General features: G+C 34.4%; 1 protein-coding gene across 3 annotated transcripts in view; it reads right to left on the reverse strand.

The window, feature by feature from the left end:
* The window catches only part of wcy (WW domain-containing adapter protein with coiled-coil wacky), a 57,327-nt gene that overhangs the window by 24,199 nt on the left and 10,660 nt on the right, over positions 1–22,468 (reverse strand). For 2 of the 3 annotated variants that reach the window (XM_069841521.1, XM_069841450.1), the window contains exons 5-7: positions 12,640–12,726; positions 6,850–7,057; positions 6,598–6,765 (exon numbers count right to left, since the gene is read on the reverse strand). In XM_069841521.1, coding sequence (XP_069697622.1) covers positions 6,598–6,765; positions 6,850–7,057; positions 12,640–12,726 — 463 coding nt within the window. The remainder of the gene's footprint in view (positions 1–6,597; positions 6,766–6,849; positions 7,058–12,639; positions 12,727–22,468) is intronic. The other variant, XM_069841593.1, reaches the window with a different exon arrangement.

Genomic DNA, 22,468 nt, shown 5'->3' on the forward strand with positions numbered 1-22,468 from the left:
GAAAACCCACAGATGTCAGCACAAGCCAGGATGATGCACAAAGACCATTTTGATTGTACTGCTATGTTCACCCATTTTGATTTGGCGAGTTTGTGTCTCATACTCTCGCTTTATGTTTTAGTCTAAGCATGCATTTTTACTCTGTCAGATCTGTCTGTGTTGTGTTTTCCACAAATAACAACATATAAAGTCAAGATCAAGAGGACATAATAGTGCACGTGTGCAGTAATTAAGTTGCTATTTTGAAGATTTTTAAGCAAAAAAATTTTAGGTTAGCACATGCTTATGTTTGCTTTGGCATGTCTGTTACCTGTCAGATCTGTTACTCCGTCATGTCTGTTACATCATTCAAAACAGTGTTGTAAAGCAAGGTGAGTTTACAGTGGCTGATTACTATGGCAGAGACATTGCACTACATTAATACATGCAGAATATGCACTATATAGTACTTTAATTTTGATGTTCTCAATCGTCCATTTGTTATACAGATTTTGCAAATGACCCATAGACAATTCAAATTGTTTTTCTCTATTACTATTACATTCACATTATAACTGCCATTTGCAAGATTGCAGAAGATTGTTTTCATTCTCAATACAGATGACAGTGGGGACTAAGGCGTAAGAGATAAACACTGCTATATTAGGGCCATTCATAGCAACGTCGGTTTTTTTAAGTCTAGTGTTTTGTAAGATTTTAATGATTTTCTTTAGTTGGGCAATGTAATTTACAGGATGCTATGGTTATTACTGCATATTGTGAGCATGTGATAGTCGTAAATTGAGGACCGTTTTTGCAAAACTTGCTAACTGAAAAAAACTAAATTTACAGGAGAGACAAAACACTATAGTAACCAAGTTTTGCTGTATCTCTCACTTATAGCAGGAAGCAAGTTTTGAAAAAATGATCACACTTTGACACATTACAATGAAGAGAAATAACCCAATTTTACTAAGACGCTTTGAACATCATTTGGGGTCTATCTTATGTTAACAAATCCATCAAAATCTCAATTTTGCAGTTAGCAAGTTTTGCAAAAACGGTCCTCAATTATTAATACAGCAAACTCTCAATTATTCGTGCTAATCACTGGACAAAATGGCAAGAATAAACGGAAATGTTTATTGATTTACCACATATAATTGGAAATCTTCTTCCAGCTGAGAGTAAGCCTTCAGTTCATACAAGTATATTTCATTTCAGATGCTGATCAATTGCCTATTAGATCGGATATAGTATCAATATTTTTGTTGTTGTTGTTTTCTAATGCAGGCGTTTGACAATAAAGTCATTTGACCTCTTGCACTCCAATATTTTTCAAAGACATTATCATGGCCAGCCACTGAAGCACAGATTTTGAGGTGTTCCGAATCCATTTCTTGGTTTGAGTTGCACAATGGGCAGTTAGGGGACTGATATATTCCAATTCTATGCAGATGTTTGGCCAAACAATCATGGCCTGTTGCCAATCTAAATGCAGCTACAGACGATTTGCGTGGTAAATAGGGAATTAACTGTGGATTTTGATGCAGAGAGTTCCATTTTTTTCCTTGAGATTGTGTTATCAAATTTTGTTTGTTGAAGTCTAAGTATGTAGATTTAATAAATCTTTTCACAGAGTAATATGTAGATTTAGTAACAGGTCTGTAAGTAGCAGTGCTGCCCTTCTTTGCTAAAGCATCCGCATTCTCGTTTCCCAGGATTCCACAATGGGAAAAACCTTTTTTTAGTAGGTTATTTTACGACGCTGTATCAACATCTTAGGTTATTTAGCGTCTGAATGAGATGAAGGCGATAATGATGGTGAAATGAGTCTGGGTTCCAGCACCGATAATTACGCAGTATTTGCTCATATTGAGTTGAGGGAAAACCCCGGAAAAAACCTCAACCAGATAAAGTGCCCCGACCGGATAGTATCAATTTTAAAAGTAGAGTTGACTGAACAGCTCCAGGAAGTATTGTATGATAATAACAGGTAAGTTCATAGTTTTAAATACAACTTTCAAAATGATTCGGGAGCAAACGACTTACAACATACAAAAGCTATTACTCACTAAATAATTACAAAAGTGTACTTAGATCTGTCAATATTTAATCCTAAGAAGTGCAGCGAAGCGCACAGGTATGGACTAGTCTAACATATCCCCAAAAAACTAAGTCCATAGGATTCAAGTTCAGAAAGTGTGGAGCCCCTTTGACAGGACTTCTGCAACAATTCAATGGAGAAAATTACTGCCCATCCAATAGCACAATGCTATAGCAATTTGCATGAACTATGCAGGCTCATCACCAAGATGTTCAATTCTGGAATTAGCCATTTGCCCAACATCTACAAATATGACTTCCTGAAAATGTACAGGCATGTTCTGTTTGTTCACTTGGAATGCAGAAATTGTTGACATAACTTAAAAATTAAGGAGGGAGCTACACCTTCCACTAGTATAATTTTACTACATTTCAATTTTTTTCTCGGAATCTAAGTATGGGTCCTTTGGAAATAAAAACGGAAATGCTTAACATACACTATCTGTACATCATTAAGCAATTTTAATGTTTTTTCAAAGCCTAACACGTAGTTTTCTTTTATAATTATGAAAATTTGTAGAGTATTTTATTTAGCGCAGGACAGCATTTATCTGATGACTCAAAACGTTCTCGAGATATTTGAAGGAAATTTTGCATGGATGTATATTTTCTCCATGTGAACAACATACTCTAAATTGGTGATACTCAAACTCTTTTGCTAGCGTACTCCCCCCCCCCCCAAATTTACTTTCTAAACTGCATTGCAATTATATAAGAAATAAGAAAAGAATATGATTGATGTTCTATGCAAAATAGGTTGTTGTTATTATTATTATTATTATTATTATTATTATTATTATTATTATTATTATATATATAGTAGTTATTGATGCAATAGCAATAATTATTAATAAATCATTTAAAATGTTATTGAAGCATGAAAAAATATAAAGTTGGCGTTGTAAAAGAAAATATGTACTGTAAACTACATTAATTATCAACAAGTATAATAAAACAAATGTGTCAGCATTTTTACATGTCTAGTCAGTGGGATGCATACTCCTTGAGACAACTCCACATACAATTAATTGACTATCTCTGCTCTAAATCTTTAATATAGAATTTATAGTTTATTTAAAAAAAAATATATTGATTTCATACTGAATTAATCAGTGCCGAGTTTCAGTGTAGTTAGAGTTCAACGAAAAAAGAAAAAACATTCATGCCCCACCATTTGAAGAGTTAGAAAATATTTGAATGAAATGTATTGTAAATAATGAATCTCTAGCACTAAAAGACTTTGAACCTAGTTCTACAGAGTGATTTATATAGAACTGACACATTTCTTTCTTTATTCCGTTGGAAATTCATTCAATGACCCAATTTTAGCACCAAATTAAGCAGAATGTTCTGGAGTTTCGATTCCTTGTCACTAGATGCGCAGATGTTTATGTTTTATTCCTATTGTTGGCAGCTGTTTTCGACATTTTGTATCAACGTGAAAATGCAGTACACATTAAATCAACGACTCTTCCTTGTGAAGCAATACTGGATTACGAATTCAATTACAGCAACTCAAAGGGCATACCAGAGAGAATTTGGTGTTCGCAATCCTCCCAAAAGAAACACAATACTGGGACTGGTAAACAAATTGGAAACAACTGGATCTCTGGTGAGTGAAAAAGGCAAGCATCGTTCATCTAGGCTTCCCACGGTTGTTGTTGACGTAAGAGCACGACTGGAGCAGTCACCCAAAAAATCATTAAGACGTTTGTCACAGGAGACAGAGTACATCTACTCAATGTGTCAGAGAGCCTAAAGCCATATAGGGTTACAGGAACCAGATAAGGATAAAAGATTGAATTATTGTCGTTGGTTTCAGACGTTCATTGTGCAAAATCCTGCCATATTGTCCATCACATGGTTCACAGATGAAGCATGGTTCCATTTATCCGGTTATGTGACGACCGAATAATTTCCAGGAACCTGTGGCCACTGAGATCTCCGGATTTGACAACGCCGGACTTCTTTCTATGGGGTTACTTAAAAGACAGGGTTTACGCCACACGTCCTCAGACATTGGATGATCTGAAGCACAACATCACACAGGAGATTCAAGCTAACAACAGAGTCCTCCAACGAGTGGCCAGTAACATGGAATGACGTGTTGAGTTGTGCGTTATGCAGGATGGAGGACATTTTCAACATTTGCTATAGAGGTAAATAATCTCCCAAAATTCCTCTACATTTTAGGTATAATAAGTTGTCGCTAGCACAATTCGTTTTGAAACAATTAATGAAAGAAATGTGTCAGTTCTATATAAATCACTCTACATATCTGGACTGTACACCTTAATTAAGAAAACAGAGCTGATGAATCGGTATTAAATTAACATAGGTAGCACAATAAGCCTAAGGCTGCGGTGTGTCCGGAGAAATAACAGTCCCAATGTGGGGGGAGGGGGAGTAAATAATAATTGTAGGCCTAATGAAATAATTATGTTTTGAATAGGACACAGATTAGTACTAGTTATTTTAGCCTTTTCTTCTCATTTTAGGGGGTGGGGGAAGTAATCCCTAAGAGATTCGTTAAAAAGGGGTTCTACTGTATTTGTAACACCACATGTGTACCCATATCTTATGAAACTGCTTCAAGCATTTGTAAACATCCCATATATTAAATTAATGCATGTGTTCAAGTAAGCACGTATATAAATGTACGTGTATATTCGAGCATGTAATGTATCTTCTTTATTGGTGCTGACCTTGTGTAACCGAATACTGCAGCCTATGTATACTGCATATCTGTTATGGTGCAAGAACATCTACAGTAGGTCAGGACTCACAAGGACTGTACAGCCATAGATTACTGAAAATCTATATATATAATTTGAACTGGTAATGGAAATTATGGCAAAATGGCTAACGGATTTTAATAAATGACCCCTCATTTTGAAGCTTGGAACTCAAAGTTTTTAAAAAATATATAATTTTTCAGTGAAATGTCAGTTTTCCTACATAATTTTCCTTACTTACTTACTTACAAATGGCTTTTAAGGAACCCGAAGGTTCATTGCCGCCCTCACATAAGCCCGCCAGCGGTCCCTATCCTGTGCAAGATTAATCCAGTCTCTATCATCATACCCCACCTCCCTCAAATCCATTTTAATATTATCCTCCCAGCTACGTCTCGGCCTCCCTAAAGGTCTTTTCCCTCCGTTCTCCCAACTAACACTCTATACGCATTTCTGGATTTGCCCATATGTGCTACATGCCCTGCCCATCTCAAACATCTGGATTTAATGTTCCTAGTTATGTCAGGTGAAGAATACAATGCGTGCAGTTCTGCATTGTGTAACTTTCTCCATTCTCCTGTAACTTCATCCCGCTTAGCCCCAAATATTTTCCTAAGCACCTTATTCTCAAACACCCTTAACCTATGTTCCTCTCTCAGAGTGAGAGTCTAAGTTTCACAGCCATACGTACAAGTGCCAAATCTCAAAACCTTATTCCTTTGCTGTGGTCGTGCCAGAGAATCAATCCTATTCCGAGGCTTATTATAATTTTCCTATTTTCCAAAATCCATCTTCCGTCAGATTTGAGACCTAATTGCATTTCAAAATAGAACAAAACACACACTACAATAAACAATAGGCTATTACACTAAGGCCATGTCCTCCAGGATTGCTGGACATATTTAGAGTTCAAATTCAATTAGTTATTGAAAGCTTCAAGACTTAAAATAATTCACAGGTCTGATTCTGTGGTGTGTAATTTTCTGAGTACAGCTGTGTATTGGATATTAAAATCTACAAAACTTGAGGTGATTTGATGACATTATCATTGGAAATTAATTATTATTATAGTTAATACCATGATGTTAATATATAACTACAAAACGTGCGTAAGATAATATTATTATTAAAAATCAAATATTTTTATAGTTATTAATCAAGTGGGGTTGGGTCTTTTTCATATATTTAATGGCAGTGTGGTGTAGATTCAGCATTGGCTTGAGAGAGCGCAAAAATTAAAGTTCCTAATAAAAGACGGTATTACTGATAAAATAAGAGGTCTAGAAAATTTTGTAGTCTCCCGATCATTTCAGCAAGATCTCTTAGCAGATAAAATGATTTTACCCTTTACATTTCAAGCTCTACATGCAGCAGCTATACCAAGATGCTACGTCTATTGTTCGAAAGCACAGCAAGCCTGACTTTTTTTTAACTTTCACCTACAATCCACAATGACCTGAAATAGCCATTGCTTTACTCCCACATGAAAAACCCACTGATCGTCCTGACATTTTTACTTGCGTTTTCGCATTGAAACTCAAAAACTGAAGGTGGATAGGTTCAAGAAAAAGTATTCGGCATAAGAAAAAAACATTCAGAGGGAATATGTTTCATTATTATGGAAGCAAATAACTTTCAAAATGTCTGGTATTTTTCATTGAAAATAAATCTGAAAAATTGTTATTTGAACGTCTAACGAACTTAGTTTGCAGCATTTGCTGCACAAGCCAGTAGTATTAGTATAAATTGCAAGCAATTAAAATATGAATTGTCTTACCGTCAAGATGTTTTCTTCTATCATGAGGATCGCTGTCGTCTCTGCTGCCACTTGACTGGTTGTTCCAGTATACATCCCTTTTGTCTGTCTGCCGTGAAGATGTTGACTTTGGTGCGGGGTCCCGTGAATTGCTTATTGAGGGCCGTGAGTTGGAATGTTTATCGTGTGCTGTAACAATTACAGCAGTTACAGTACCAGTTCCATGCTTTCTGCATCCGCAATAACACTTATTACTGTACATGTGACACTCACAGGAACGACTGGAACTGCTGCTGTAGTTTCTATCCACCTCCCTGTCCCTTGCCTTGTCTCGAATGCGTTCACGATCCATCCATTCCCGTGGCTTCTCCCATTGTGATACTTCCGTCTTGCAGTTGTAATAGTACTTCTTCCCTGATGAACTGATGTGCTCTGACCAGTCACCCACACGAGCAATGCGCTCCCTTTCTTCACGTTTTTCCTATAAAAAATTTTCTGTTTTAAAAAAAAACTGTACATTACAAGATCATTGACTGTAACTTCCTACCAGGGCTCTACATTCGCAGTCAATATTTTGGGGAACAGAATCTACAATTCCTGTCTCTATAACAATGAACACAATTTTATCTGATTGAACTTACACAAAATTTACGAAACAATGGAAAAAATAAGCTACTGACAAGACAAGGTTGCTGCTACATCAACCATCTCACCAAAGACTCAAAATATTACCTAAATTTATAACACTATTTGAGGCAGGAGCCCAGTGATTTTACCAACTGTGACCTTATCCAAAATTACTTTCGATTTAAATGTTAACTCTACAATTCTAACTCTGAATCCGAATTGGGTTAGAGTGGATTGCAGAGGGTCACGGTGAGAAGAGGTAAGTGGAAGAGTACATGTTCTGCTAATTCACTTTCTTACAAACACCTATTATCAGCTAATCTCAGTTTGTGCAAGCAGTGGCGCCAATGTTTGGAAAACATTGTTGTAAGTTAAAATAAATAACAGTAGGCCTAATAATAATAATAATAATAATAATAATAATAATAATAATAATAATTATTATTATTATTATTATTATTATTGGGATCCACACCTGTGGAGTAACGGTCAGTGCGTCTGGCTGCGAAACCAGGCGGCCCAGGTTCGAATTCCGGTCGGGGCAAGTTACATGGTTGAGGTTTTTTCCGGTGTTTTCCCTCAACCCAATAAGAGCAAATGCTGGGTAACTTTCGGTGCTGGACCCTGGACTCATTTCACCGGCATTATCACCTTCATTTCATTCAGACGCTAAATAACCTAGATGTTGATACAGCATTGTAAAATAACCCAATAAAATAAAATAAAAAATAAATTATTATTATTGGGTGGGTTCGGGCCCATATAAATTGGCGCCACTGTGTGCAAATATTTCCAATGATTCTCAACTGGAGGTCTGCAGCCCTCTGAGGGACAAAGAGCACTTAATGGGGGGCCGCAAATACAATAATGGTAATTTTTATAAGTTGTTTTATGAAGGATTAAACATTAAAATATTTGGAGTTAAATAAAAACATGATAAAATTATTATTTTTTTAACTGATATTACCTACGAAGTTTTCCAGTCTCCTTGTCTAAAAAGACAAAATGTTTTCGTTAGAACAGAATGAAATAGGGAAGGGGAATCCATTTGTCTGCTTTTCTTTCATTGTTGGAATCAATTAGAATAACTGTTGCACTCTGTAGACACATCAATATAAATGCCTGACTTTCTGGCTCTGTCAATGTTCGATCATCATCAAACTCCAAACTAGATGGTTCAGAAGTATAATTAATTAATACAGTGTTTATTCAGGTAGTTAAAATCTGAATGCTTGAAAGTTACACATATTTGACTGAATAGTTTTGTGATAATTTGAAGTTAAGAAAAATGGACAATACTGTTCCAGTAACGTTCAATAACTGCGAAAATTGTACTAGGTATCACATTTAATTTTTCTAAATAAAGATTCCCTTTGTTATCATTTTACTCCCATTTTTTATATGTTGTTTTCTAATGCCAGGCGTTTGACAATAAAGTCATTTGACCTCTTGCACTCCAATATTTTTCAAACATATTGTCATGATCAGCCACTGACGCACAGATTTTGAGGTGTTCTGAATCCATTTCTTGATATGAGTTGCACAATGGACAGTTAGGGGACTGATATATTCCAATTCTATGCAGATGCTTGGCCAAACAGTCATGACCTGTTGCCAATCTAAATGCAGCTACAGATGATTTGCGTGGTAAATCGGGAATATATAGCAACCAAGTGTGATATTGTCAACTTTCGAGGCATGTAAACAACATTGTAAGTACGACAAATGATCGTCAAAAATGAGATAGCAAAGTAGGTCTATGTAGAAATCCTTAGAGGGTGTGAACTTATCATACAATCTAAATAATACAGCACTGCTTAAATAACAATCAACAAACTGTTAGTTATCGTTCCATTAACCATTTAACTCTCTTATTTCGAGTGAGGTAACGTCACTGGCTATAATCACACAACCTCCACAAAAGATGGCATCATAAATGTCCAATCGAATGTAAAATGTGCATTAACGCATTCTTCTATAGTCCAGGGGCGTGCATTTAGGGCAAGCGGGGTAAGCACAGCATACCCTAGTAAACACACTTCAAATTAATGTATCAATTTTATCTCATTCAACTTATAGATGAACATCTTTAATGAAGTGTATTCTGCACTTCATATATAAATGTTCTGCATTAACTACATTTCTGCAGTAAGGCAGCTCTTCGTTCACAGCTTGTCTTTAGCCTCATTTTACAGTGCTGGCGCATGCGCGGACAGTAGACAAGGAGGGAAAATTTCCTCGTATACGACTGTATTGCCTATACGCCCGTACACAGCAAGAATAAGCGCTAGGATTATCGCTTGTCCTGGCTTGTTAAGTTCCTGCAGAAGAATACTAGTGTTGATTGTTGAATTTGGCAGTGTGTGTGAAACATGCGATTTGTTTGTCAATTGAGATAGTGTTAAGGATCTCTCAGTTATTTGAGGATTTTGTTGCTTTGTGAGTGACAATTGAGGGCTTTGCCGGAAGAAAGGCGGATAGACCTATATGCCCTTCTTTGGGAAAACGGTTTAAAATGTAGTGAATAATTCGCTAATTATAGTAGCGAAATTTCGTTTTGATTGTACTGTACATACCTGCAGGACAGGGCTGCGTGCGTGTATAACATTTTATTCAGGTGCGTTTTAAAATCTTAGATTGCATGTATCTCAATTCGCCATATTGACGTATACGCCCTTTTTCCGGCAAACCCCTCAATTTATGTCGTAGTTTTCTATGTATAAACTAAATACGGTATTGATTAAGAATGGGCGATTCGTTATGTCCTATCGAACAATTATTGAAACACACATTTCGACTACATTCTTTACATGAAAAATTAAACATAATACAAAGTGATCGACCATGTCCTGAAATGCCAACGCTTTTTGCAGCTCATAAAGAGAAAGGAAAAGAATATACTCGACATTTTCATGCGTCCCAATATCAGAAAACTCAGTGGGTTGCAGGAAGTGCAAAATTAAATAAACTCTTTTGCTGGCCCTGTCTTATGTTTTCTAAAGAAGAAACAGTTTGGTCTAAAAATGGTTATGATAATCTGAACAATCTGCAAAATGTCATTAATAAACATGAAAAGTCACAGGCTCATATTTTTAGTGTTTTACAATTTAAGTAATTTGGATCATCTCGAATAGACGTACAGTTAGATTCACAATTTCGTGTCAGTGTCGAGCAACACAATGAAATGGTGCGAAAGAACAGGGAAATATTGGAGAGGTTAATTGATACAGTCTGTTTTCTAGCCATGCATGAATTGCCATTTCGTGGTCATTGTGAGTCAGAAGAGGCAGTTAACAAAGGAGTATATTTAGGTGCGCTCAATTACCTTGCAAAATATGATGGAGCTTATTTCCGAAGACATTCTGAGAAAAAAGTAATATAAACGTTTGTTCTAATCGCAATATTTTCAGAGTTACATTCATTTGAAGTTGTTAGTAAAATACCTTTTTTCTTTAGTTTTACGGGTAAAAAATATTACAAATAGATAATGAACTATTCAGAAGTGCCATTTCTTTAATTGGCTATTTTTGTGAAGCTAAAAATAAGCTCCGTAAGGGACGGTAAATCCTCGTGAATCACCCTATATATATAGGTTTTGAGAAAAGCTGAAAGTTTCATAAGTCATGATTAATATGTATAAAAGAAATGTCAATAAGTAAACTTTAGAGCTTACCCACACAAAAATTACACCGCATGCCCCTGCTATAGTCCATACCAACATAACAAATGCTGTCAGATTAAATCTCGGTAATCTAACAATTGGTTCTGAAAACAGCCGACTATCCTCGAGAATTTTTTTTTATAATAAATTTTACAGGAGAAAGAGTTCGTCCAAAGGGCTGGACTCGGGAAGAGTACCCAAAACGCTCATTGCATTTCCACGTTGAATAGCAATACTTAAACGTTGACGCAAAGAAGTAGTGCAACGACGATCACCAGTAATGGAGATCAAAATTTGGCCAATTTGAGATACCAAAACTTTAGCGTCATGACTCCAAGGACCGAAGGTCTCCACAGCAAAGAGGACAAAGATATAATTGTCTAAAAGATGAGCATATTTATTGACCTTCTGCATGGCTAATTCAGCCGCAGATGCTGCGCGTCTGGAGGTATTCGGCAAGTGAGATGGAGCTAGAGTGTCAATGCAAGTGGAGTCCCAAATTAAAGAGAATTAAGTCATCAATTTCACTTCTAGACGTCTGTACCATATGCCCATTGTTGACTGTCTGTATTAGTAAGCAATTAATAACTTAAAATTCTTTCGTTAATACACGATTTCTGTACACACATACTATGATGATGATGATGATGATGATGATGATGATGATGATGATATAATGTAATTCTTTTTATCACTTATGCTCAAATGCCAATTTGTTTCCAAGCTAACTTTGAAATATAAGAAATCCAACCTTTACTTTTAATTTTGGAAGCTGGTAACTTATTCACAGTTCATTAATGAAGTGTTAACTTCTAAGAGAACCAAAATCAGACCTGTAATTTAGAAGACTCTTCAGTGAACCATTAATATTAGTAGACATTTTTGCAACTACAAATTAGTATTTACAGAACCACTCAGGGATAAAGAATCTATGTTTTCCTGCAACACAGAACCAATATGGAATGAGAGATGTCAGCTGCTCCGAGTTCCACAAAATGATAGGAAAAAATATAAATTTCTGTACTATGTATTGGAATAAGAAATTGGGTGGGTTACAACTAAGCCATGGTCAGGAGAGAAGACCAGAAATGTCGAAAGACAACCTGGTGGCATTGGATAAAAAAAAAAATATATGGATATAGTGCACATACTGAAAAGTGATTAAATAGTATTGTTGATGATATATTATTGGAAACGTAACAGAGTTGTGATTACTATTCAAAACGATAAATAATAAACACACATCCAATTTAATTTTCAACAATGCATTCTTGTTTATACAAGCAGTTTCATAGTATAATAACGTGATACCGGCATTACAATATAACTATGCAGCTGCACACTTTCCTTTTACTCTCGCCACGACCACAACAATGTGACAACGAAACAATAACCGACTTCCACAAGATGTTCAAGAATAAACTTCAGAAAAGATATACTAACAAGAGTTTTAAAAACAAATTTCATTGTAAAAAAAAAAAAAAAAAAGAGAGCAAGAGAGAGAATGCTGCCCCCCCCCCCCCCCGAGGAAAATAGCCGCCTTAGGTAACTGCCTAGGTTGCCTAGGCCTAAATCCGAAAATCCGACATTGACTATGGCCCTGGGGTTTACTCAACCTGTAACAGAAATGAGTATTTCCTTGGGGGCAAAGACATTGCTGCTACCATTAACGCTGATTGTCTGCTTTTAACTTCCTGCTACCCTTTGGATTTCCACGACCTATAATGGGGATGACTTTTTATTCATTAATTGCCAATAATGAAATGACAACATACCTGACATGAATTGTGGAGGGGCTTTCGCTGTGACTCTCTGGATGATGCATTCTGTGTTGTTAATTTAATGGGATGAAGAATAATTTTCTGCAAATAAAATATTAATATTAGTAAATCCTGACTCTAAAACAATTACAAACTAATATGGGATACAATTAAACAAATACAAATTTTCAATAAGGAAACTAAGTTAAATGTGGCAATGTCCGTTTATTTTTTCTGTTGTGTCCTCCAATGACGCTGTTACGGCTTTAGAAACAGTGAAACATTTTGTAACACATCATGATGTGAGCGAACAAATTATGGAATAGTTATCACAATTTCAGGGCATCGTTTACTCCTTAGGCGCAAGCAGTCCAAAATACACGAAACCCCATTTTAACGTACCAATTTTTAAGAAATTGCCATTTTAAGGAATAATCCGTAAGTCCCAGTCAAATTACCATAAGAATAATGTAATTAATTCCCGCTTTTAAGGAAACCCAATTTAACGAAAATTCTGCTTTTCTAACGAATACTTCTCAAGTGAATTTTATCATAATGAAGCCTGAAATAATGACTTTACTTTCAATAGTACCGACATATTCGATAATACATCTCAATCAACAGCAATATAGCACCATGTGGTGGCGTTATTCTTTATGGTCTAGCTTTGTGTTGCTTTCACAGAGGGGTTGCTTTACTTGCTTTGTTCTTGCAAGTTCTGTAGATACTGTTTCCAAGCTTTTTTTTTTTTTTTTGTTAATTTATGCTGTTTATGCATCATTATAATAGTGACTAAATGGAAGAAATGAACTATCACACAGATAGTGAAAATAAGGGATGTCGAGGCTAATTCTCAAATAACACTACTGCATATGGCAATAAGCATTACTTCATTATGGACAATGAAGAAGAAAGAAGAAATTTTCAAAATTTAGTTTCAGTGTGGTTCGGGTTCAACCAAATGAAAAAAACATTTGTGCCTCACCATTTGAAGAGTTAGGGATTATTATAATGAAATTTATTGTAAATAATAATAATTAAGTCTAATTCATGATTATAACGTTTGGTATATAACACACGTTAGTACTAGTTATTTTAGCCTTTCCTCCCATTTTATGTAAACCCCCTTTTAAGGAAAACCCCTAGTTAAGGAAAAGAAAAGTAATCCTTCAGAGATTCGTTAAAAAATGGTTATAGTATTTTATAAATTAAACACATGATATTATATAATGATATTTCGGATGTTGTTAAATGTCATTTCAGTTATGAATTTTTTCTTCAGAGCCTCATAAAATATTTTACCAGTGGAACTTCATTTTACTTTTTATATGAGAATCTAAAAAAAGTGAGAAAAATGTAAAATTGAAATGACATCTAATAACAACCGAAATATAATTTGAAATTTTCCTTTTTCAATTATGGTTTATTTAATGATGCTCGCAACTGCAGAGGTTATATCAGTCGCCGGTGTGCTGGAAATTTGTGCTGCAAGAATTCTTTTACATGCCAGTAAATCTACTGACATGAACCTGTCGCATTTAAGCACACTTAAATGCCATCGACCTGGGGCGGGATCGAACCCGCAACCTCGAGTACAGAAGGTCAGCGTTATACCAATTACATTACCCAGGCCGACAAATTTGAAAATTATACAGGAAAAATGAATTAATCCAATTAGTAAAATTTTCTAAAGAGAAATTTGTAACTCCATAGTTAAGCCCCCTTTTACTCTATAATACAGTACTCATTTTTAATGCATTTTTGAAGCACGTACGATTATTTGTAAGAAATCTTAGCTTGATCTAAACCTGGCTGATACATTGATATATTACATTTCAAATACCAATCCAGAAAACTTGAAATTAGCAAACCCTGTTCCTTGAGTAATCTTAATTTAATAATAATTATGCAATTAGTTTACAAAAAAAAAAAAGTCAGTTATTTTGGAATGCTTGCTCCTAAGGAATAAACCATGTCCTCAAATTATGAAAACTATTTCATAATTTATTCAGTTACATCACTGTGTATTAGGAAACGTTTCACTGTTTCTTGAGCAGTAATAGCATCATTAAAGGTCACAAGATTGTTGGAGGAAAATGTGGATAGCTTTGAATGAACACGAATTTCAAAGTGGGCCAGATCTTAATGAGTGTATACCATATTTTCGCGTTCTTACATTTTCAGGGCAAACCTAATTACGAGTAAAATTGATTTAGAACGTATAAATGACGTTTTGTATCTTCTAGGAATTAAAATATGATCGTGTAAGTGTAAAAAACGAATAAACGAAAAATGTATAACCAAAATAAATTAACATGGAAAGTATAGGAATTTTGCAATGATTTAAAAAAAAGAAAGGAATAAATGTGAAAAATGTGTAAGTGCGAAACATATAACACAAGTTTTACTGTACATATCATGAGACTATCATATTTCATACTAGCCACAAGGGTCCTTTTTATGGAAAATAAAATTCATGCATGTTAGCCATTAGCAATAATACAGATTCGAAATTCAGTAAAATAACAGCTATTTCTAATGGACAATAATGATATGGTAACAATGATGACAATAATAAATTTAAATGGTGAGTCAGCTGCTACAGCTATTTGCGCCCATTGACTAAAATTCTTTAAAAATTAATAGTTCAAATTTAAGAAAGGGACATACTGTTAGAAATTACGAAACAAAATAATACTTTCAATAGATAAAAATTTATAGCAACCACGAGGAAGAAACAAAATAACACCAGCTCTTGCTTCACTCCCATTAACAGTTATGAATGACACTCACCTTACCAAACATGGCATTGACATTCAGCCCTTGAAGTTCGAAATGTTTTAAAACTGAGGTGCCTACATATATCCAATGCGAACTGAAGTCGAGAAAGAACTCGTAATGAGCTATTCAACAGCAACGTTCAATATCAATGAAATCCAATAACAATGTTCTTATCAGTTACTGCTGCAATAAAACGATTTTACTCCCTTCTGAATTGTTCGAAGTTTTATGGAGAACAATTTCTTGGCTTGTCGAACCTGATTCAGAATACGAATGTCATTCAAGGACGTCAACACTTCTCTCTTCAATTTACCTCAATAATGAAAAGCTTTCTTTAGCATTTAACGTTAACATTTTTAGTTACACATAAATGTACTAAGACCATAATGTATTTTATTATATTGTATATATAACTGAAATCAGGCAATTTAAAATAATTATCATATCAGTAATAAAATAACACTGCAAATCAAACAATTTCGACAGGTTATTTAAAAACAAACAAATCAAGTCTCAGGGTTATCATACTTGTCTCTCAAGTGTCATGGGTTCAAATCCAATTGAGGGTGATGATCAGGCAGAAAGAATGTGAAGTTTTTTCTCTGGGAGGAGAAAAAATCTGAGTGGTCCTATGCTAACATGATCTAATGGTTACTATGTTTACCTCTCGAATGGCATGGGTTCAAATCCAGCTGAGGCTCACGAATTTTTCGAACAGAAAGAAATCTGAACTTTTTGCTACTGAAGGGGGTATGCTACCAATTCCCGATACATAATGCTAGAAATCCTAGGCAATTTTTCGTTCATATTTAATTGCGACAATGAATAATGGCTCCAGTTGGAAGCATCTTTACTACTACTGCCACACCAAGTTTGTGGTATACAGAATAATCTTATGAAACTTGATCAATTGAAGTCATATCTGGTAAGCAGAATTCTTAATGGACTTTTAATCATGCACCTACAGTTCCTACTGCAGGTGCAGCATGGATACATGTTATTTTTGTTCTTTCCTTCATTCTGCTATTAAATATCAATTCGACAGAACTTAAAAATATACGAAAGTACCAAGTAATAAAATTCATCATGCCACCACAGACATCTGTGAATTTTATGTAATCTGTATAATCACGCAAATGTAGTATGTTATGTGTTGTGGAAATAACAATCTCTTAATTTCTCAGATACCATCAAGCCTATACGTCTCTCAGAATATTAGTCTTTATGTTAAAAAAGACTTATTGCAAGTTTATATTGTATCTGTATTCTTTGTATAAAATAAGAATTAATATAATATGTTCTGAATTTGTGAGATATAGTTTCCCAAGTCATATTTATAAAAAAAACTGGGTATGATATAAGTGGGTGTACAGCGGTCAAGGGGTAAAAAATCTTCCAATATAAATTAAATTATATATGTACATATTGATTTGATACTGAAACTGATCAGAAAGGGGAAAAGGAATCATATTTTCGTAGGGTTTTACTTTGTTCATAGTTTGATTTTTCTATAATTTTATTTGTATTTCTGGCGATGTGGAAGAGAATGCCTAATGGCCTTAACTATACCAGAATAAATAAATAAAAACAAATAAATATAAAAATTTAAAAAAAAAAAAAAGCTTTGAACGTCAGACACAGGATATGTTTTCTTTTCGGTGCCTGATTTACAACTGTTTTAAATTGAGTTAACGCTGGCAGGCATTTCGCTAAGGAGTTCATCAATTCATGTAAGTGACGTTAAGTAAAGCTTAATCTTAGCTTAGTAAAGATAATGTTTGATTGTCTGTAGTTAGGTTTCCGAGATTTCCGAAAATGTAATAAGCAGTTTGATTAAAAACAGAAGCAGAAAGGAAAACCCGTGCAACGCCGGGTGCTTTTAGCTAGTCAATTATAAAACAGTAAAGGTGAGTGAAAGCTCAAAGATTCATAACTGCAATAGTAATGTATCACTACATGTGCCTTTTCACTTACTCGCACAATTAGTGATGAATCACAAGGCTGAAATGTGGTGAATAATGAGCAGCGGCTGATGCCATATTAATGTCATTTTTAAGTATCCATTAAAATCAATTTTTATTGTATCGTAAATTCAGACAATCTGACATGAATTATGCAATATGAAGCTCACAACTAGCACAGCAGAACCCCACAACCACTTCAGCTGCAAACAATCAACAAACTTCGCAGATCAATATGATTCACTACGAAACACTCGGGCACTTGACTGAATGCTCGAAATTGTGTGAATACTAATCATCCAGGGGAAATGTACCAGTACATGACCTGACAGAAACAAAAATTAGAATTTAGATGATTTATGTTATGTATGTTTACTAGGTAGCCCAAAAATGGTCGGAACCTAGTGACACCAATAAAGCAATACTCGTGAGGCACTAATCCTAACTAATTGCGACTGTGACCTGGTCGATTTAGAAAATTTTCAGATTACCATATCCAAAATCATTACTGGAACAATAGTAATGTTCATGAGATGGGATAATATTGCCTCATCAGACAGACTCACCTCATTGCATAAGAGAAAACAACATATTTTGTAAAGTCACAGTACAAATAAGTCTAATGAGTTGACATTAATAATGAACTGATGTATAGGTAACCAAAAAATTATTATGTTTAGAAACTTTTTCTCCTCTATGAGTAGTGTAATTACGTTTCTTAAACACCATACTGGATTTTAATTTCTTAAAAAACATAGTAAAACCAACTTTCGTTACCAAATATTGAATATTCTTCATCTTTAACTCTCTTAAGTATAGAAATTTAAAAATCTTTTCTATTTCGGAATTTTGGTTTGGATTACCCGAAATTTCGGACTGGTAATATCTTTAATGGTAGAGTTCTTCTTAGAAATTACAGTGGAGATTCGATTATCATCATCTTGGTCTGTCATTTCTACTAACCATCTTATTTAATACAATTTAATTTGATTATCATCTAAATTATCCTCTGATTGAGGTTCTGGCTGAAACATCTGTTATCAGACAGTACATCTCACTTGATGATATGGGTCATCTGAAGTCTGATTAGTGTAACACGTTACTAGTCAGTGATGTATGCAATGGAAAGGGAAAGAATCTGGTCACCATACTCCATTATCTCCTGGCTTAGTTGCCTCGCGAGTGATGATGTTTAAATAATTGTGTTGTTCTTTAACCCTTAACAGTTGTGTAAGTACCAATAATATAGAGATGCAAGAACATCAACATTAATGGTTTACTAAAACGTTGTGTAACTTTTACATCTCATTTTGGCCCTCTAGACATTTTATACTTTGTCATTAAGCTCTAAATAAACTACCACCTTCCGAAAATAAAAAGGAAAGATTGGACTCCTTGTGTTTCAAGGCTGGTTTGGAAACAAATTCGCATTTGAGAATAAGTGATAAGACAAATTACAGCAAATCAATGTCATATACGTATGCAGAAATTGTATGTTCACAAAAAAACAAATGAGGTTATTTACTCATTTATTAGTAGACAGTCAACTATAGAAAAACAATATGAACATTTATTGGAAAAACTGGCGATTATAATGTTCCAAAACAATCGATCTTTTATCAATGTCAAACTGCACGATTACATCTAATAGAATCATAAGACAATACTGTTTTAAGTCGGTGTAGACTATCTAAGGACATGCTTATGGACATTCTGTATTCAATTAGACAATTACAATGATATAATCTCTCGTAGAATGTATATGACCATAGTCAGTATATATTGGATTGCTGAAAATAGAACGTTAAATAATGGCTAATGGAATGATAAGTCCATTAAATGTCATTTAAGCAATGCTGTATAATTTTATGGCACCATTAACATTAAAGGATTTGTTAATAACTTATTGTTTTCTTGCAACCCAGTACAAGCATAATCTTGCAGTACTGTTAATCAGATCATTATAAACCAACTGCTACTGCAGGAATGCAAAACAAGGAAGGTTTAAATCAGTGACCAGCAATTTTTTAAGGAACTATATACACAGTCCTAGCACCTGGGAGAGTAGAACTGTAGAGTGAAAAAGCAACATAAATTTGAAGTAATTTTTACGTAAATAACAATTTCTCTTAGTACATAATATTCATTTGTCAATTTATTCCACATATATAAAAAAAATACACGAAAAAATTGTTACATTTAATTTGTACTGTATCATTGTTGGGTATTTCTAATTTTAAATAATGTTTTACTAAAGATTCCTGTATTTTATATTTATTATTCCAGATATTATTCATGGATAAAATATGAGCAAAATCTGACCAATATTTCATTACATATTACTATACAGACACATAATATGTCTGACATCACTCTTTTCGGGATCAAGGATGCTCAAAAACATGAATTTCCGTAAATATCTCAAAACAGATTCTTTGCAACAAACTGTATTCCCTTTATGATAAAGTAAAGTTAAAAATTAAGAAACATGCATATTTAAAAATATTATTGTACTCAATTTTGTGATGTAATGTATAGATATTACTCAATATAAACCATTCCATCAATGAATCCTGACTTCACACCTCAAAAAATTGCACTATAATTTGTCGTGACCAAGTCTCCTGTATTTTTGTAATTAGAAGTTGGTCATCCAGCTCTAATTTCAAGACATGATATGAATGTGATCCTGTAGTTAATGGAAGTGCCCGTGTTTATTACAATGACTTTGCTCTCTACTAAAAACTGTTTAAAACATTACTTCACACTGACAACAGTTAAACAAGTTCTGTATCACTAACATATTCGTCACTGTCAGTGTTCTAACAGCTATACTGTTTTTCTGTGTCATTGTCCTCACTATCTCTGTCACCATCACTATCATCAGCATTTTCAATTATAAAAATACTGTCACTCACTTTTGAAAGGAGTCAATCCTTTTGCTAGCATTGTCTTTCTATCACTTAAGTATTCCTGTAAAATCCTTCCCTGTCTAAATTCTTACTTAACTACAAATAGCTTTTAGAGAACCCGGAAGTTCATTGCCACCCTCACATAAGCCCCCCCCCCCATCGGTCCCTATCCTGAGCAACACTAATCAGTTCCTACCATCATATCCCAACTCCCTCAAATCTATTTGAATATTATCCTCCCCATCTATGTCTCGGCCTCCCAAAAGGGGTTTTTCCCTCAGGTCTCTCAACTAACACTCTAAATACATTATTAATTCACTCATATGTGCTACATGCCCTGATCATCTCAAACGTCTGGATTTAATGTTCCTAATTATGTTAGGTGACGAATACAATGCGTGCAGTTCTGCATTGTGTAACTTTCTCCATTCTTATGTGACTTCGTCCCTCTTAGCCTCAAATATTTTCCTAAACACCTTATTCTCTAACACTCATAACCTCTGTTGTGAGAGTCGAAGTTCCACAACCATACAGAACAATCTATAATATAACCGTTTCATAAATTCTAACTTTAAGTTTTTGAGAAAAGCTTCTCAAAGAAATAATAACAGGCATTTAATATCCTCTTGAGTGTCATTTATATTTGTTACTGTTGCTCCAAGGTTTTTCAATTTTTCCACCTCTTCAAAGGATAAATTTTCAATTTTTATATTTCTACTTCCTACATTATTTAAATTCTAATAATTTAAATCACATGCAACATCCTCTCCCATACAACAATTTTTACTGTATCCAAGTCAATTCAATTAGGTTTAAGCTGCCCATCTATGTGCTATCAATTTTGTAATTCTATTTTTTAGGTTGTAGTGGGTACAATAAAATATATTCTTCCATATACTTTCGCCAAATCATTCTTGCAAAGCCAAAAGATCATGTATGATTTTACAACATATGCCAATGATAGTTTGTGAATTTGTAAACAATGATACAAAGCATTATCGACAATGATTATTCACCGAGAAGGAAGATTGGTAATCAGCTTTTATACTATCCTCCTTTAAAAATTTGTCCGTGATAATCCCCTGATGAAGTCTTTGATTGTCTTGAAAGTAAATAAGAACATGTTCTAGTCAATCGAAAACATGACAATTCTTTGAAGGAATTGATCAATGGGACTTGAACATATTATGGCACCAAGAACTACAACAAACATAGTGTCCTGGCTGAGAGAAGTTGTGAGTTACTTGAATTATATGAATTAAACCTATGCCTGTACTAGAGTTGGGTCGATTCGTGAACGAATCGTTCATTCGAACGACTAATAATAAAGAATTGTAAAAATCGATTCGTGGTATCAATGAATCGTCGTTCAAAAGAATCGTAACGAATCGTCGTTCAAAAGAATAGTGAGGAATCGGCATGGTATCGTAACCCACGATTCTATTAGTTGTTTGATGTAACCTGTCAACGGACATTTCCGAACCGTGTCGAATGCTCCCGAACGAGAGTGAAATCAAAATATGTACTGCATTTGTTAAGTATGGAAAATAATGAACACAAACCTGAAATTTGCACAGTTAAATAGAGATGTAATGCAAAAAATGTACTTCATAATAAGGTTCAGTTGATAAATTATAATTTAGAGACATTATCTTGGGTAATTTTGTAGACTAATGGAGGTCATACTGAATGGTTCCAGCCAATGAGAAAGAGACAATCCAATGTCTTGCCTCTTATGCCATCTATGCGAGAGATGTAGAACATTTTTGTTCTACGCGTAGTTTGCAAAGGAAAGTGTCTTGCGACGATTCAAAAGAATAGTTGGAATTGCAGACTGGGAAGAATCGTAAACTCGTTGACGATTCAAAAGAATAGTTAAGATCGCAGACTGAGAAGAATCGTGAACGAATCGTTAGAATCGATTCGTAATGTGTGATTAAATCGTTGGAATCGACTTCTGAAAAAGAATCGTGTTGCCCAACTCTAGCCTGTACACCATGGGTTCTGTGGAATATCGCAATAAAACAAATAAAAATGTGTACGAGAAAATTGCAAGGTAGATATTTCAAGTTTATCAATATGATTTTTTTTAAATGAAGAAGATTCTTACCTAACCTACGAAAATGCTAATCATAAATAGTTTGTATTAAAACAATATGCAATCATAATAGTCTTTGTTTCAGGGTGCTG

This window comes from Periplaneta americana, chromosome 1, assembly GCF_040183065.1.
Source record: "Periplaneta americana isolate PAMFEO1 chromosome 1, P.americana_PAMFEO1_priV1, whole genome shotgun sequence".
Taxonomy (NCBI): Eukaryota; Metazoa; Arthropoda; class Insecta; order Blattodea; family Blattidae; genus Periplaneta; species Periplaneta americana.